General features: G+C 42.7%; 1 protein-coding gene across 1 annotated transcript in view; it reads left to right on the plus strand.

Moving 5' to 3' along the window:
• Positions 1-443: 443 nt before the first annotated feature.
• The window catches only part of CHRFAM7A (CHRNA7 (exons 5-10) and FAM7A (exons A-E) fusion), a 42391-nt gene continuing 23724 nt past the window's right edge, over positions 444-19110 (plus strand). The window contains exons 1-2 of the mRNA XM_035335756.1: positions 444-761; positions 1777-1916. Of these exons, the coding sequence (XP_035191647.1) occupies positions 707-761; positions 1777-1916 (195 nt within the window). The 5' untranslated portion in view covers positions 444-706. The remainder of the gene's footprint in view (positions 762-1776; positions 1917-19110) is intronic.

Raw genomic sequence — 19110 nt, forward strand, 5'->3', positions numbered from 1 at the left:
ATTATAACAGGCGGGCGCTCTGGCATCCTTTCACTCAGGCATGCGTTTGCCAAGCACTCAACACCACGCACCTCAACCACTGCTGGTTTTCCCGTATCCAAACGAAACGTCCCACACCAGCGCCGCTGGCCTCACACCTCCGCTGGGGACTGAACAAGCACACGTGCACCTACAGCACCGTGCCATCTCCAGCCTCCCCAAAACGTGCCCGAAGCCAAGTACCCGCCAGGGCCCTGCGCTGGCTCCCACCTTGGCACCCCCAGGCAGGGCTGTCCCGCCCGGGTCCCCGGGTGCCCTTCAGGCTGCTTCGTGCTCGTGGCAGAACAGCCGGCGGCGGCGGCGAGGGGCAGGTGCCGGGAGGAGGGGGGCTTGCCGACGCCGGTTGCCGTTTCGGCTCGCCGGGGCGGGAGGTGCCAGCGGGCGGGGCTCGGCTGCCCGGCAGGGAGGGGGGCTCCCCGCTCTCGCCTCTTTACCGGCGGAGCCGCTCCGCGCCGCATCCCCCCGGCTGCAGCAGCCGCCCCCGGGCCGGGGCCGCGCCGGGCTGAGGGAAGCGGGGCTCAGCCCCAGCCGCCGCGGGGCGCAGGAAGGGGCCGAGCCGCCAGAGGTCCTCGGCGGCTCCCGGGGGTCGGCGGCGGGAGAAGCGCGCTGCTGCTGCTGCTGTTGCTGCTGCTGCTGCTATCGCTGTCGCCTTCCCTCCCTCGCCGCAATGGGCCTCCGGGAGCTGGTGCTGTGGCTGCTGGCGGCGGCGGGGCTGGTGCGCGGTGAGTGAGCCCCGCACGGGCGGCCGGGGAGGGGGGTGCCGCTGCCTGGGGGTGCCGCTGCCCTCCGCAGCCCTGGGCGGCACGGCGAGGTGCCGGCCGGGGCCTGGGGGGTGCCCGGGGCGGTGGGGAGCGGGGAGAAGCCCCTCAGGGCACTTGAGCCGCAGCCGCTTGCGGGCAGAGCGGTGCTGCTCTAGAGGGGGGAGTTGGGGAGTAGGAAACGAGAGGGGAGAGCAAAGTGTGACTGGAACGGGGACGGAGGCGGCTCACGTGCGGGGACCTGTTCTGCCCTGACCCAGATTTCCTCTCCGTCTGAAAGTGCCGCTGTGCCTGGTCCATCCGTGCTCCATCCGTGCGGAGCTGCTCCCTCTCGCTCCATAGAAAATGGCAGAATAAAGATCCTCCCCGGATTCGATGTGTAAAAAGGACAGAAGTCCCTGAACGTTATCAGGTGCATGGATGTAACGCCTACCATCCCTGCCAGGGACCTGGTACCCACGCTTTGTGGACAGCTGCGTGAACAAAGCGGGGAGCACTTGCCCCAAAGAGTTCTGATCTGTAGCGCTCTGAGAGCATGGGTTGCTCCTAACCTGTAGCCATTTTTCTCCCGTTGTCTCGTTGATGCCCTCCCGTACCCGTGCTCTGCTCTCCCAGTTATAGCTGTACCCGGGCAGGTGCCACAACAGAGGTGGTGCATTTCCTCCTCACCACCTCTCGCCGCTGGACCACGGCGTGCATGTGTTGACGAAGCATCACTACCCACTAGAGTTTGCCACTCCTGGCCAGGCAAGAGTGAATCCCCCTTATAGGATGGGATGAAAGGAAAGGATGATAATACATTTGTGGTACGACTTTGCTACAGTAGCTGATGAACTATAGGAATCCCAGTGGCATTTCTTATGCAGCAGGTAGGATAACAGCTACATAATATCTGATATAATGAGAAGAATATAGCACTGCAGTTTTACTTTCCGATGTAGAATCCCAATCATTTCTCTATTTATTCCTGTGCCCAAAGAGTCCCTGCAAGGAGAGTTCCAAAGGAAGCTTTATAAGGAGCTGCTGAAAAATTACAACCCTCTGGAACGACCGGTCGCGAACGATTCCCAGCCTCTCACTGTGTATTTCACTCTCAGCCTCATGCAGATCATGGATGTGGTGAGTCTGTAACCTCATAGGAAACTATTTCTTTAAAAGGATGGATTTTCCCTTCCCAGAACAGTTACATGATAGCAAAGGAAGACTGCAAGACCTTGGAACGCACAAATAATTGAAGAGAAAATGCCAAATTTTGACTGCCTTTTTTTTAAAAAAAGCAAATATAATGGTAAAGTTTGTCTCTTTCCTAGAGCTCTTGTCAATATTCCCCACTGTATGGAGTATTTAAAATGATGCTCAAACTTTATATTTTGCCTTTTGAATCCTTAATTGTACTCAAGTCCAACAAGAAGTGTAGTCTGTCGGGGAATATGCAACAACAAAGGTCTTGCTTAGTGGTGGTCACTTGAGCTTCTTATTTGGGAGTGGAGGGAGGAAAGGGGTGTTCTGGCCAAAATCAAGGTTCTTTCTTATCTTATTTAGACAAGACTCTTAAATTCTCTGCTTACTTTTTAGCTGCTCTGTTTGCAACCACAGTTGGGCGGTATAGCAATGGCTATTCTTGTGCAGTGCTTTCTAGGCTTATAAAATGCTCTGTAGGATCTTCTGGGTTCAAATATGAGTAATTTAAGCTTCATTCTGTCACAGCTGCACAAAGATCAAACTCTACACACAAACAGATTTACAGTATTTATTTTTACTGAACTCAACTAGCTATGGCTGCTAATAAAGAAGTTAATTAAAGCTAGTAGTTAACCTTCAAACGCCATCATCTTTCCATCAGAACCTTGAAGTGTGAGGCACAACAAAATCAGAAAAGAAAAAGATGGGATTATTCATGACAAGTGGCTTGCCTTCTGTTCCCTTGGAAGCTGACAACTGCCAAAATCCAGACACCATTCCTTTAGTATCTAAAGGTCAGCGCACACAGAGAACTCTGCAGCTTTAAATGCTCATAGCTTCTATGCACATTTTTGCAAGTTTTAGGTTTATTAGACCTAGGGTGAAAACTAGGATATGTATTTCCACTGTGATATTTCCTATTTGCTGAAGTGAGAACGGACAGTTGTAATCAGTGACTTGTTTCAGTGTCAGTGCCACTGAAGCCAGCAGGCCAAACACACCACACATCCTGCCTGTGGCAGATGAGCTTGCAATATGCAATACCAGACAGCCAAACAGAGGCTGCACGGCGTGGGCCTGCTGGAAGGGAAGGGAAGAATGTATGTTATGCAGAGTGCCACAGTTTGTAAAGGTGCTGGCAGGCTGCCTCATGCAGACTGGGGCTGTGCACGGACACCTGGGAGCCAGCAGAGCACAGCCAGACATCAGACCAAACTCTGATGTGAGAGAACAGCCCGTCCCGGGGCTCATACCACAGAAGACACGAACATCCCTTTCCCCATAGGTGGGCACACTTTTGTTATTAATGGTACTTACTACGGGCAAGCTTAAGGAATTTTAAAAGAAGGGATTTCCTCACACTGCACACTCTGCAGATGCAAGCAGGAGGTGACTCCTTACACCAAGACTCACTCTGAGGACACAAGTAAGCAAGAATGCCTTTGGAGTATCAGAGACAACAGAAAGAGCACAAAAGTGAGGGACAACACAAAAGCAGTAACTGGTACCATGCTAACAAGGGATATATTAATTTCACACTTCATCTTCGAATTGGATTCCTTTAGGGTGTATCATGGTAAAAGCAAACAAAGAGGGACTTGAAGGGCAGGGGGAATTGTGAGGACAAGGCCTGGATGGAGTGGAGTAAGAGAGGAAAACTGAAGTGAGGAGAAAGAAGGGCAGCACGGACAGCGCTTCAAAGGTCTGAATGCTTGACAGCCCCTGTTTGGGCTACTGCTGCAGCTATTCCTGCTGGCTCAAACCTTCCTGGGTCTCTTGCCACGTACAGCAGGAATGTGGAGGACAGGGCAGAAATAACCACTAGGTCTTCTGGGCCCCACCTGGTCTGTGGGCTGCAGTGTCAGTCTAGCTGCACTTTCCAATGCAACAACAGCCCCTGTAGCAGCTTCTGCAGCGGCTCCTGCTGGCTGGAGTCCCAGCTGTGGCCATACCTTCTGACCTGCCTGCTTTTAGTTAGATTTTTATCCGTGGCAGTACTAGGCCAGTATGTCCCGGAAAGCTTAGCCAGTCTGAAGACCTGTTCAAACTGAGCAGTTGAACAGAACATATTTTAATCGTACTTCTGCAGGTATCATAACACACAGTGCCTCAAATTAATCTGGGACCAGGTTTCGATTAAAACCCCGTCCCAACCATGAACATACTTCTTAACATAGACTTCTTTACATCATCACTGAAAGCGTCCTGAATGGAATAAGCTGAACATCCATGAGACTGTTTTCAAACTTCAGTTGAATCTTTACTATAAAGGTTTCCCTTGCATTCTGCATCAGCTAAGAGTGGGGCTTTCTCTTCCCCACACTCCTGACGCAGCTCTAAGCATGACCTTGCCTACTGTACGGACAGGTGGCTTCTGGGCAGACAGCTGAAGGCCAGCAGTCAGTCAACTTCAGAGTTAAAAACTTCTGGAGTTGTCAAATTTAATAATAATAGTAATAAAAAGTAGAACTGAAGGATTAAACTGCAAATATCCACAGATTGCTAGCCAATCTGGGTATAGTCGATAACTGGCAGTCATGGCTAATATGATTCAAAAGGGAGTTTCTGATCCTATGTGCCTTCCAAAAAATCCCCTTCATTATCAGTAAGAAGCCACAGTTTTTGTATCAACAGTTTAGTTACAGCTCATTCTGCTTGCTATAAACTGACTGCATTTATTTCTCAGAGATCTGGGATTGACAGGCAAAGAAAGAAACCAACCATGAAGTAAATTGAGCTTCACACTATAAAACAAATGAGTTTTCTTCATTGTCAACAAGAAGCAAATGCTGGTGGGAATGACAGCTACTTGCAATAGCAATTACTGGTGTAACAAGCTAGAAACAAAACATGTCACCATCATGCTATTCCTGCAGTTTATATATTCACTTTAATGGCTTCTCAGCTAATACAAGGTATACTGAGACCTAGACCCATCCAGAGCAGATCCGTCAAGTCCCCGGCAGAACTCCAGCTGCTGACTCCCTTACCTGAAGTCTCTTCCATTCCACTCTGACTTTGCCGATAGCAGAAGGGAGACAGTGTATGAAACCCTTTCCCAACAAAGTGGACATTTCTTACTTTCCATTTTTAGTTAATCCTTTTCCTTCTAAGAACTAGCAAATATTTCGATCTTATGCTTGCAGATACATTTTTCTTTTTATTATTATTTTATAATAATATGCATGCTAACATCAGGACTACCTAATGAGGGACCTGTAAGTCCAAATTGCCCCACCTTAGTTTAGTCCAGTAGTAGAAAACAGCTAATGAACTGTTTAGTGAGAATGCAAACTGACAGCATGAATTATGCAAAGTGTTTCCAAGTGGGGAGGGAAAACAGGGTCAGCATATGAAAAATGCAATTTTGGAACACATTAATGAAGAGGAGAGCTAGGAATTTGGGAAGTGCTTAGAAAAGTGGTGGGAACACATGGTAGACCTGAGAGATAGCAAAGGAGTTTAGAAGAATGGTGAACTTCAGGTGCAAGAGGAGAGAAGGACAAAATGGGAAGAAGCATGTTTGAAAGGGGTGGACTTTGAAAAAGCTTCTGTGTCTAGTTAAGAAGCACTCTCAATAGAAAGATCCTAGGTACATTTTAGTTCAATTTATTTCTGAATTCCTTCTAGAAAAACTGCTGCTCTTAAGCCTTGCAAACAATCTTACAATTAAATCATAAATCAGTGAAAACAAAGTAGAAACAGCCAACTAGCCAGAAGTGCTCTTCAAGGACATTTGAGATGAATAAGACATTTTTTTTTTCTTTTTTGTAATTATTTGCTTCAATTTTCTTAAAATGAGAAATGCCAAGCAATTCGATAAAATAAATGAAAAATAACTTTCCTGTGTGATTCAATTAAGTCTTGTTTCAAAACTCCTTGCAGGAAAGCAATGTATATTGAACAAATAGGCATAATAAACCTCTCTGGATCTGAGTTAGAAAACATTTGGAGACATCTGACTTAAGGAAACTAAACAAAATTTAAGAATAAGTACAGAAGGAAAATCCTAACAGATGAACACTAAGAGTATCTGCATACCTTAGTGGCAGTAAAGGAGAAGGGATTAGTGGATGGCCAGAGTTGCTCATGGTCACAGCTTCAGCACAGTGTCAAAAAAAAAATAATTCAGGACAAGATGTAGAGAAACTACTTATTTTCTCTGCGTCTCACCTGATGGAAACCCCATTATCTCCACAAAAAGTCCTTGGCGTCTGCCTATCTAATATTTTGGTGCTGCTGCAGAGTATGAACCTAGCTTATGCTTACGGAAAACTTCCAACAGATACATTTTTGTGAAACAGATTCTTGAAATGTGCTGATATACTGTATGATTTCCACACTGGATACAATTACAGCCACCACTTTCTTAAGCACTGTGTAAAGGCAAGCACTTAACATTCTTATTTCCTCCTGTAATATCCATCCCAATGATAATATCAGAGAAGAATATTCAGCACTAGGAACAGAAGCAGAAGCAGTGCTCTTCCTGCTCTGCTAAATCTCATGCAGAACAGGGAATGGCATAGAAAAACAAATATAGTGAAGTGAAGGTATTAATTTTGTGCCTAGCCTGACATTTTTACAAGACATATTCATATTTGCTGTTAGTGCAGTTAAGAGAAACACATCTGAGAGAATTCCATCCCCAAAAGTCAGAATACGAAACCTTAGAAATTAACGCAAAATGATCACACATTTACACTGCAAATTACTGCTTAGAGACACAGAAGTGAAGATCTGGAATGCACTGAGATATACAGCGACAGTTCAAATTCCAAGTTTACTGCTATCTAGACAAGCAGAAAAATCCAACACATATTTTAGTTTGGAAGGGACCTCCAGAGGTCATCTAGTCCAACCCCGTGCTCCAATATGTCTAAATAGATCCCCTTACTCAGGACTGTGTCCAGTCAAAGTACCGAACACTTCCAAGGACACGGAGTCCACAAGCTCCCCGGGGTAACCTGTTTCCAGTCTGTAACTGCCATCAGGGTAAGATTCTTTTCCTAACACCAGATCAGAACTTCCCATGTTCCATCTTGAAAACAACACTAAAAACTTTGCAGAAAAATAAGGTGCCCTTCCTTCTTCAACAAGATTGGGTACATAGCATAAAGATACTTCTAGTGAAGTACATCAGATTTCTTGACTATTTGCTGCAAAGTATGTATTTTGACTGTAATAAAGCCTTTCTGAATAACATTCTAAGAGAAAAATACGTAGAGTGTAAGGCCTTGGTAAACCCACATTGCAGAATGGGTTATAAAATCATGGAGTAGTTCTCAATGATTCCCTGTCAAAACAGTGAGATTTAGTTACACGGTGAGATTCCCCAGGAACCTATCTTGACCTCAATTATTTTCATGAATAGAATAGCATAGGTGGAATATGAGAATTTTTCATTAAATTAGCAGATGACATAAATTAGTGAGGGGCTTGGAGAATATCGAGGGCAAAAGTAGAATTTAACATTTTTTTGTAACAGTAGAGTAAAGGAACTGGTTTGACCCAATTTGATGCATGTTTTTTGCACAGCCTAAATTATGTTAAATTTTGAGTACTATGTTTTAAGAAATATTTGGATGCAGTGCAAATAACCAGTGGAGGCTTAACTTGCCTTGAATGATTTTTTTTTAAATTTATTTTTTTTTTTCTGAGCTTTGTTTCTCAACCTGGGAAAGTGCTGGCGAAATACGATCTTAGCTTGTGAGTTCTATAGCAAGACTTACAGTGACAAGCATCTTGGTGGATATAAATGTGTCCATTTTGCTCAACTCTGATAACTATTATTTTTTTTCTTTTTACTAGCAGAAAAATCAGCATCAAGTCATTTATTAAAGGAAATTGAATTTAGTTATTAATCTCTATGAATACTCACATTGTTACTTATGTTGCACAATATCATTTAGATTGTAATCTTCCATAGCTTCTCCAGACATTTCCTAGCTAATTACATCTTTTAGTACATAAACTTTCACTTATTTTCCTGTTTCTCCTGGTTCTTTTTTAAATTTCTAGCTGGGAGAAAGAAAAGTGCTGAACATTTTTTTTTACCTAGTGAGCAATAGCGGAATCTCAAGAGAAATCCTGTTCCTTTAGGCTGTTCAATTCACTTGTGCAGACCAAAGAAAAAATGAAAGCATGAAAACTTTTTTATGTTTATCTGAACTCAGTCAAAGTTTGCTCATCCTATATTGCCCTTGGTTACTTGTATGATTTAGAATTATATATTCAAGGGCTTTCATTCTTGTCTCATTTTACAGAGCATAAGTATACAGCTGACTTCAATGACTTACATACGGTGCTTAGAAAAGCCACTGCATAAGAATCTGCAGGCTCAGTATTTGCAATCAAATACTCTGGACCCACTGGGCAAGACAGTAATGTGAAATATTTGAAATTTGAGAAAGAAAATTATGCTGTCATTCAGAGAAGCAGAAAAGATTTTATAAAGAAACAGACTAGAAAACAAACACCCCCTCAAAAAAAAAAAAAAAAAAAAAAAAAAAAAAGGAAAAACCGAGAAATTTAAATCTGGAAAGACAAATAAAACAACCCGATCAACAGGCTCATTGAAAAATGGTGCTAAAGAAGTTTTTAAGCTGTTTATCAAACCTCAGCAGCCGCTTTGTAAACAATGGTTGTGGCAGAAGCTCATCAAATCTGCATTATTCTTTTAATTTTTTGCATTCATTTCGATACATTAGAAAAAGTCTCTCCAAGCTTTATTTTTCTTTAACTTGGCTGCTTCCCTCCATGCTGAAAGGAGAAAATATTTTCATTTTCATCTTGCAGCCATTTGCTTTTCTACCATGATTTATTCCTTAGAATTCAGAAAAGCAGAACAGCTGGGATATGATTTTCAATATTTTTAATTAGTTTAATACCTGTGGAAATTACTGAATTATAATGTAAAAGTTTTCTGCTTCCCCTCAAAATATGAAGAACAGATCTTCTCCAATAACAGCCTAAAATATTCTGGTAATTGACGTATTTAAACAAGCAGCCAACACATCTCCAACCCTTCTGTTGAGATTCAGATTTACTAGGAGAAATTGCAGATTTATTTTTGTGGTATTTATCAATTTTTCCTGTACTTTTAAATTCTTTTATTGAATATTTTCTGGCCTTTTGGACTATTTTTTTCATCAGTATCTTCTATCTTTGTATCTTTTATCAGTATCTAGTCTTCTCAGACAATGTTAGTTCAGGAAAGAGTAGATGTTCATTGTATGAGAACTTCAGGACTTTTGTTCTGGTTTCACAGGAGAGGTCTCCCGTTTAAACCACCTGGGAATTGTAATCCAGATCAGGTTTTGGCTTTCCTTGCTTGTTTTTAATATCATAGAATCATAGGATGGTTTGGATTGGAAAGGACCGTAAGGATCATCTGGTTCCAAACCCCTGCCATGGGCAGGGACACCTCCCACCGGACCAGGCTGCCCAAAGTCCCATCCAGCCCGGCCTTGAACACCCCCAGGGATGGGGCAACCACAGCTTCCCTGGGCAATTTGTGCCAGTGCCTCACCACCCTCTGAGTGAAGAATGTATTCCTAAAACACAAGAAAAGCAAAGCAGTTTCTTTTAACATTCCTCTCATCCCTTGAGATATAATCAGCCCTAATCATAAAAGCCTAGTACTTTGTTTTCTAAACACACTGGTATGGATACTCCATTAACACAAGATGTGAGCAGATACCTAATGGTATGTGCCTTGTGATGAAGGTTTTTCTCCATACTATGAAAAGTATGATTAAAGTCCTAGAAAGTAGATTCTGATGTGCTGGATTGCTGTAGAGCACAGGAAGAACGCAAAGCTTACTAGAACAATGGAGTTTTCAAATTCACATCATCTAGAAATGATTACTAGTCCTCAGTAATCAGATAACAAAACCAAACTACAGCACAAGACATAGTTTACATAGTTTCTGAGAGTCCTGTCTTTCTAACTAGCGCTTGTCCTTATACAAGGATTTAAGTTCAGAGAAGTTTAGCGACTGAAATGAATACACACCTTGTAATTTTAAGAGTTCCTCTTTTTATAAAGACTATTTACAGTTAAAATGACAATATTTCTGTCACATTCAAATACTAGACGATACATCATGCTGTAGTTTTTATGCACACATGGACTGATTACATGCTCTATAAATCCGGTGCTCCTCAGCAAAGCCTGTTTTACTGTGCATGGAATGATGGCAGCTGACTTGATTCTTCCTGGATTTGATTTGCCTCTGACTGCACCGTGAACACGCACTGAGGGAAGAGTCCAGGGCAGGTGGCTGCCCCTGCTGGACCCATTTCTTGCCCAGGAAGGCTCCTGGAAGTGCTGTGGGAAGATGCTGTGGGCTGGATCAATTCTATGGGGAAAAGCAACCCCTGTCTAACCAGCACGCCTCTGCCCTACTCCTGTAACGTGACCCGTGTGGGTCCACAAGTTGGCAGGAGAAGTGCTGCAGCAATTTCAGGGCTGATGACAAGGGAAGCCAGTAACTGCTGCCAAAGCAATGAACCTAACCTCCAGGGCTGTCCTTGGGAGCACCTGTGCTACCAGAGGAGCTTGGGGACTGGAGCAAAGCACCAGAGTTGGTTTAACAGTTTTAAATGTTAGTCCCGATGGGTATGACTCTTGAACAATGGAGTACGTGGTATTCTGTTTCATTTATGTCTGTATTCTCCGACCTGTGCAGATACAGTGATTGCTTTTCTCTCAGAAAAGCACTATAAAAAGTTTTCAGTAATTTGCAAACTAATAGTGCTGACAACAGTTGAACAAAGCATTGCCAAAGGATTGCAAGCAATTTTCTATCTATGAAGAGTATATTAACATAGAAACATTTAAATGTTAATTACTTCAAATTTAGATGATACAGATTTGAATTCTTCAGTTTCTGTAAACTCCTCACCATGCTTGACTGAATAGACTACAGAGCAATCCAACTGTTCCCAAGCTAAATATATCTCTGAGTTACAACAAGGTAAAAAAAAAAGGTGTGGGGGGAAGTATCACAATGGGTTGGCAGCAGGCAGCACACAGCATATATGTACAAGCACTTACACAGAAAAATAAAATTTAAAATTCATTTCAAACACTCAAACATTTTCAGTGTCAACTGATTTATTTTGAATTTTTAAGTTATTTAACATTAAAATAGATTGTTTTCCAAGAATAACTAGAAGTCTAACGTACAGTTAAATTCAGATTTAACCTTCATTTATGATCGCATGTGCATGGCTGTTCACTGAAACCAGAATTTGATTTGTAAAGAGGAAAGGTTGTTAACTCTGGCTTCAACACCAGCTATACTGGGAAGTGCTAACAGCATGGCATAAAAGATTTTATTGGCAGCAACATAAGAATATGAAATCTATCCAGTTTGTCCCTCCAAAATCCTCTAGCAGTGATGTGAAGCTGTATTTGCATGGCCTGTAAGCATATCCCTGTGTTACATACACGATGATCAATAACCACGTGCAAAGTGGGTGGACCCATGGTCATGTTTATACAGCACTACCCCGTGGGACTTTTATTGTTCTCTGTGTTCAGCTGTGAGTATTAAGAGATTTCTGTTGTTGGTAGCCCCATAATTACTCTCAATAGCTACGCAGTTGTGTCAGTTGACTATCTGAGAAGAAGCAGGCCTTTCACACCCCACCACCAAAAGGCAAGAATGAAGATGATGAAAGTAATGAGCACTGCTAAGTTTGACTGAAACAGTCACTGAGCTCAAGAAATTCAGATAAGCACAGGTTTTATGGAATTTGGAGACTTTGCTCCATCTCTGACCTTACCAGCAGAAATGTTCATTTCATAGGAGAGAGTTTGCTCTTTTGTGTTGCCGCAGACAGCAGCCTGAAGGACCGTGTAGGTGTTCTGACATTCCAGTCATGATGCTTGTTGCATTTGTGAAGAAAGAGACACACAGGTGATTTAATCAACATATTCCTCTCAGCCAAGCTCATTGATCACCATCTTTTTTTAGTGACTCTGTATAGACACTGAAGAGAAGTGACGACCACATGGATTCTCAGGGAAATTTTAAAATGAAGACCCTGTAAAATAAGACTGTTTCCAGAAGTGCATCTGCATTTCTCCCTTCCTTGCCTAAGCTACTCTCCCCTTTCATTTCTGAATCTGGTGGTTAAGTTGAAGTAACCTTGATAATGAGGAGAGGACGTGTAGAATCTAAGTTCCTACAGACTTCTTGAAAACACAGTGAGGTAGTGGATGAAGAGAAATCACTGAGTGGGGGGGCTTACCAGTAAGTCATCCATTTTGTCTCTTAATATAAGAGGAGTGATGTCAATTCTGTGTCTACTCAACAGTAATGTGTAACCACGACCTTCTTGCAACATAAACCTGAACAACAAAAAAATAAGGGCACTAACAGCAAGACATGGCACTAAGGGACATGGTTTCGTGATGGGACTCAGTAGGTCAGGTTGATGGTTGGACTTGATGATCTTGCAGATTTCTTCCAACCCAAATGATGCTGTGATTCTATTCTGATTCTAAAACCTGTCCCTGACAAGGTGTATGGTGAGGAATACCTAGATTTATGCAATGCTGATTCATCCTCTCTCCCTGGGCGATTAAGGTGTCTTTGTAATACCTTGTGGACCACTGTGCCAAGAACTGCAGAGACATTCAGCACGATAAGCAATGTATTTCGTATTTCACCCTTCTCCAGGGTATTTTATAATTGTCATGGTGATGTGTCGGTGCTGTATCCTGGATTGAACAGAGACCTTGAGACATCTAGAGACATCTACAGACATCTAGAATATTGGTTTATGTTTATTATTACAGAAATCTGGGGAGTTCTTGCTTAATTTGCCTACATTTCAAAAGTTGGAGGAAAACCAGCTTAGCTGGAGAGGACCATCTGAGATGAGTGATGGCAGTTTGCGAACTGGTCCTCTGAAGCTGGCTTTAACTACATCCTTTTGCAGTGGACTGTTCCTCGTGGCTGTGGCCTGGTCAGATGCCTCTGTGTCTGTGGCTCTGGCGTGTGCCTCAGAAGTACTGCAGTTTTAGCATGTGCACTGACGCTGAAACACGGCTGGCATGCTCTGGTCAGCTGTGGAAAATTTCTATTGCACAAAAGAGCATAGAGGACTGCTGACAAGGGGCTGGTGCTGGAGCTGTATGCTCTGATCACACTGAGAGAGAGGAAGAGGAACCTCTGTGTTCAGCTCCTAGTTCTTCCACGAACCCTGTCATCTCTCTTTGAAGACATCACTTGCATTCCTGCCACAATAATTTACTACATAAAAATGCTATAACAGCATTTCCCTGTGATGTTGAACATTTTGAGGAGGAAGACTTAATAACAAGTCATATATGACTAAAAATTGATAAGCAAGAATAAGATATAGTTGAACCCCTACATATAAGTCTATCTTAGCATTACTGTTACATCAGGGTGTAACAACCTGACCTTTCAACTTCTGTGTTTTGCAGCTCATCTCTAGGCAAATACATCAGCTTCAAAGGCTTCAATTCCCATTTTAACTCTGGGGAGGAAGGCTATGGGAGCTCTTTTATTCCCTTATTCTGGGGAACGGTCTGTACTTGCCAGATCCCAGCACGCGTTAGGAGCTGGCGTGCCTATCCGCGTCAAACTGGCAATGGTAACCACCGCCCAGAGCCAGTACTGAACACTAACGCAGGGTTCCGTCTTCTCAATGGGAGCACCATGAAATACAACTGAATCAAGACTTACTTGTAGAGGTGACAGAATACAGTTATTACTTAGCATGTTTGCGGTAAATGCAGCGACACTTTTAGGTCTATGCTATATTTAATAATTGAACTGAGTGAAACCTACAGTGAATCATGGGAATTCATGAGCTGAAATAAATCCACCCTCCATCTCTTGCTCTTCAAAAGAATATTTTTTTCCCACAAGATGTTCTGAAGTATTTTCCTAGCTATGCTGTACTCTGCTCATTTAATAAGCCTGATCCCTGCTTGTCTTTGCAAGGATGAATGTGTTCAAATCTAAATACAATCTCTTGTTAATAATGATGTACTGAAAAAGAAAAATGACTGCTATTACAATTACATCCCCATGGTAACAGAAATGGTACATCACGAGCCTGTTACACACATTTGTAATCTCCACTGCTTTTCTGTGAAACTAGGTGGAAATAAGTCTCAAGTCCACTGCCAGGACAAAGCTCTGTTACAGTCAATGGCAGTCACAACCGCAGATGTTTTGTCAGAGTACAAATGGAACGGAAACACATTCCCATGTTTTAAGTAGGCTCAGATGCTCTGTCCAGACGGCTCTTCTGTGCTCTTCCTCCAGCAGTTTGGCTGCTGTATAAGATTTGCATCACTCCAGAAGACCCGTGCACTGTTTTGAACAAACTCTGCCTTTCCTTTAAAGCAGGACAAAGTAACTGGGGAGAGAGCACAGGCTGCTTCTTGAAAAAGGCATGTAAGACCGAATGGTATAAAGGAACCACTGGAGTTTTTCAGACTTGCAAAACAGAGCACATATGGGACAATTTTAAAAACAAATCAAAACACCAAAACCCCAAACCCTCAGAATTTTACCTGTAATTAAGGGCAGCTTTTTTCTTCACCTTTATGTTCCCTAAAAAACTATTTCACATTATCAACTCTCCACATGGCTTTTTATTCCTATGCAAAAAAAACAAACAAACAAAAAAAAAAAACAATCCTTAATTCCATCCCAGTGTGCATTTTAATCAATCTTGCCTTTTAGCAGGGGAAATGTAGTTGATTCCTTAGGCTTTAGGGCTAACAAACATGCCACACTAGGGAGCAGCCTCTATTACAGTCTTCAAGATGAAGACTTGCTACTGCCCCCACGTAAGGACTACAGGCAGTGCTTGGCAAGCAGCAGCAATTCTCATTTCAATGTCTCTGCAGAAGTGCTGGGATGGCTTTTTTGAATAACCGATTGTTATCTTTATCCTCAAGATGGCAAAATTCAATTACGTAAGCGCTCCTAAGAAGTGGGCCACCTTTGACTTTAACACCAAAGTTTAGCACTAACCTCAGCACACAAAGAGCAAAGAGTTGCAAGCCTCTCCCCCATACTGACTTAATGTTAGAAAGAATGTGAGCTCACTGCGGTGCTTTCAGGAGGGCTCCAGGTAGGTGAGGCTGGACCACATGCTGCCCTGGCCTCTCCTGGGGGCTGGCCACGCAGGGTGCCGCTGTGCACCAGCAGGATGCACAGGAATGGGGAAGTCCAGCCCCTCCGCTTCTCTCCATAAAGTTTTGAGGATCTCAGCTTCATCCTGTCACTATGGCTGCCTAAAAGCATGCCTGCAGCTCCAACCACAAGATACATGAGCACCTTGCTGGCTTCTATGTTTTTATCCTTACATATAGCACAGAGCTGAGGAAGCATTATTGCCCCTGTTCTTTCAAACAGGAAGGTGAAGCACAGTGATAATCAGGTGTCCACCGCTCAGAAGGACCATTGCAGGATAAGGAATTCCCCATTCCCAGGCTTTCATCTGACTTAATCTTTTCTTCATTTCCAATTCCCTGCTACATGAGCAGCTTGCTATGGAACCCATCTAGGATCTGGCTTTGCTGGGGAGCTCATTCTATAACCTCTTTGATCCTCTTCCAAGCTTATGGCACTGCTTCAATGCTGGGCTCTCAGATAGGATCTTCAGCACATTGCTTATACGAGGGATTATGTCTGCTCTATCGTTAGGGCCTGATAGCTTCCGTGAATCTTAGCTCCACTTGACAGCAGCTTGATCTGACAGCAACAGAGAACTGCCAAAAGAAGCCAAAAGCTAGCAGTAGATGTATCTTTTGCCAACTGGCCATATTATGAGTGATTAACTCACCCTCCAGTCCCTTCTCTCAGAATTAACACTCTAAGAATTTAGGCCTTTTCACTTTATACAGAGCTCAGTGCGTGACCCTAAAAAGGAAGAGGAAGAAAACCCCAAGCTGTGTTATGCAAAAATTCCCTCACTAATTAAACATGGCAGGATTTTAAATGAGGGAGGATAAAACTTCATTAGGTGCTAGTACTTTGACAGAAGATGCTGAGAATGTTTAATGAACAAGTGCTGAGACAGTGAGGTAAGAGCTAATGAACTAATTAACCTTCTGGTTTTAAGAGGCTAACATTGAAGCAAACAGAAGTGAAAATCTATATTGGAAGTGCCTTACCAGTCTCTCACTGGCTGCCAGCCCACGCTTAATTTCAGACTACAATTACGAGCGTTGGTCTTGTGACGAGATGCTGGTCAGGAGCCTAGCATTTTTGCTAATAATGAGCGATGTCTTAACATGTTTCTAGGAACTTTTATTAAGGTTCATAGTAAACGAAGTGCAGTTCAAAGAGGTGCTGAAGAAGGCTGAAAGCAAGCTGTGTCTCTAAAGCCTTATAATGCTGGTTCTTGAAATGCACAACAGGCTTTCTCTGAAATCACGGGGTGAAAACTTGACTCTGCTGCTCTCAGGAGGAGTTCTGTTGCTTACTTTGCAGTTTGCACACTTGTGTTTAACTAACCTTAAGAGTTATGCAGTATGCCACTGCTATGCCAGCTCATTCAGAGTTAAGGCTCTAAGCCAAATCATATTAGCTGTGTTTCTATAGAAGCATTACATGAATTACCCTTCAACTGTGAAGGCAAAGACTGCTGATGCTAAAATTTTCATAGCCATGTAAGAGGCTTCTGGTTCTCAGATGTGAACAGTGGTACAATTTCACATGTTGAATCAATAAATAAAGGTTTTTGGAATTATCGTTTATGAAAATTCTGATTTAGTTAAATATTTCTCAAAATGGTATTCAGGAACTTACTAACTTGTTTTTCAACAAAGCAAGTGATTTGTTTTCCTTTACAGCTCTATGTAATTATTTATCAAAACATTTAGAAGACTGATGCAGTCTGAAGAGTTAACATAGCTGTTTTTACAGAAAGAAAGGAGATTAACTGGTTTTAGGAAATGCTTTTATTAAAAATAAGCATTTAGGAATTGTGACTGTAGTCAGTCATTTCACTAGCTGCAAATCTTTAGCTTACTTATGGGGAAGAAAAGACTAAACTCTTCTGAATGGGAATTTTCTTAGGAGTCTTGCAGAAAATGGACAAAAGAGGGACAAGCATTGCCTGGAAAGATGAGGGAGCAGGAAGGGGAAAAGACTTTCTATAGAGAGTCTGTGCTATCTATCTTGGCCCTGAGAAACATAAATGATGAGTGAGTGTGTCTGGAGATTAGAACAGAAGGAGCTGAATAGACTCTAGCGTATGAGCAGTGGCAAGCAAAAAAGGTTTCTGTGAAGCCTTCATTCTCTGAAAAAAAAATGTCATTCCAGTCATCTGGAAACAGTTTGCAAACTTGGACTGGATTTTGTTGAAAGGTTTTAATTCTAAAACTGACATGGTTTGTGTTGATGGTTCTGTTGCCCCTCAGTTTTGCACCAGCCCAATGCTCTGCAGTCCTCCGACACTTCTTGTCAAGCTTTCAGGTTCTCCTGTTCATATTGTTTCAGAAAAAAAAAAACAAGTCTATGGAGCAGGAAGTAGATGCTGCATTTTTCACCATCCATGTTATTGCCACACTAAAAAGTATTTTTTCTTTTTTGTTGTTGTCACTAAATAAATATTTAATTTCTTCTCTTCAAGAGGGAAGGGAATATGATGGCAGCCCCCTGGTAGCAGTATGTTTTCGAAGAGGTGACATGGTAGGAGTGGCTGCTCCCTGACTACATCAACCATCTTCACCCAGGAACCCCAGACACAGCTGCAGTGCTGTGACTAAACTCCCTGGTGACATTAGCAACATAGCCCTCTTTCCTTAGGTCTTACTTTTTCTGTGATTTAGGTGACATTTAACCATGTAGAAATAAATGAAGAATTGAAGTGCAAGAGTTACTGCTAACAGATTTTAGTTAGGACATCATTTTATGCGAGTCTTCTGGGAAGCATTCATTTCTTGCTACTTGCACGTCACCGTCTGCATGCCAGTCTACAGGCACGCAGGCTTACTTCGCTTTTCCCCTTGCTTTTTGCTGGGTGGCTTTTCTCGTGTGATTGCTAAATAAGCTGACATCCCTTTGAAAGTAAGCAGATAATGTCCCTTACAAAGTTTATATTGCCCAGGCTAATGTCCTGCACAAAGCACTGTCAAATCTCCACGTACCTTCTTTTGCATATTTTGTTGACCATAGAGTAAGGGTAGGGGAATATGAGAATCTGATACTCTGCTTCCAAAGGTGATCAGTCTGACAGATTGTTTTAAAACGAAAAGGCAGACAAAATTGGATGGGAAATGGAAGAACGGAGACAGTGCAATTCCCTGCAAGAACTTACAGAAATGTTTGGTACCTCTAGCTTCAGAAATGAGTGAAGGACCACTCAAGTCTTCCTGATGCCAACTACTTTCCCTCCATTAATCATGCTACCATAAAACAATGTGATAATCAATCCAGTAGCAGCTGCCATCTGCCATCACATATCATGACCACAAATACGAATTAAGCAGAGTGAGGTAGCCTCCCACCAACTTCCCCCTGCACAAATGAAACCTATCTAACTCCTCGTGACCTGTGCCACTTGTCCAGTACCACCACCTGCACAGCACATAACCTAACGTAGCTGGCATGGGACAAAACACCATACCAGTCCAGACTACATTATATAGTTACTGGCCTCATTCTCTGACTAATTTTCCCAGCATTTGAGAATGTCTCAAGGTCTTTTCTTTGCCCCTTTATAGTAGAGAAGGTTTGTAACAGGAGCTGCCTTGCCTTGGCATTCTACGCTTTTTACAAAGTGTTCATAACATACTGCGATGCAACAAGAAATGGTGACATTCTGTGGAACATTTCAAGCCCACCCATCACTTAATGGGGAAGTACTGCACAACTCTGATGAAAAATGGTAATAATGCAGTTTGCTGTAAAGCTTCTAAAACAGTACCAAAAAAGTCCCCTAGACAGGAGAAACTGCAGAATGTCTTCTGCCCCACTGCCACCAGCTTCACTTGGGCCTGGAGAAAGGGACAAAGCCTTTAAATCAGAAGCTTTCCTCTAGCGATGGGTGAGTCAATCCAATAACGACTACAATTCTGGAAGCCATTAGCTCCTAGGAAAAATGCTATAAACCAACCCTC

This window comes from Oxyura jamaicensis, chromosome 10 (genome assembly GCF_011077185.1).
Source record: "Oxyura jamaicensis isolate SHBP4307 breed ruddy duck chromosome 10, BPBGC_Ojam_1.0, whole genome shotgun sequence".
Lineage (NCBI taxonomy): Eukaryota > Metazoa > Chordata > Aves > Anseriformes > Anatidae > Oxyura > Oxyura jamaicensis.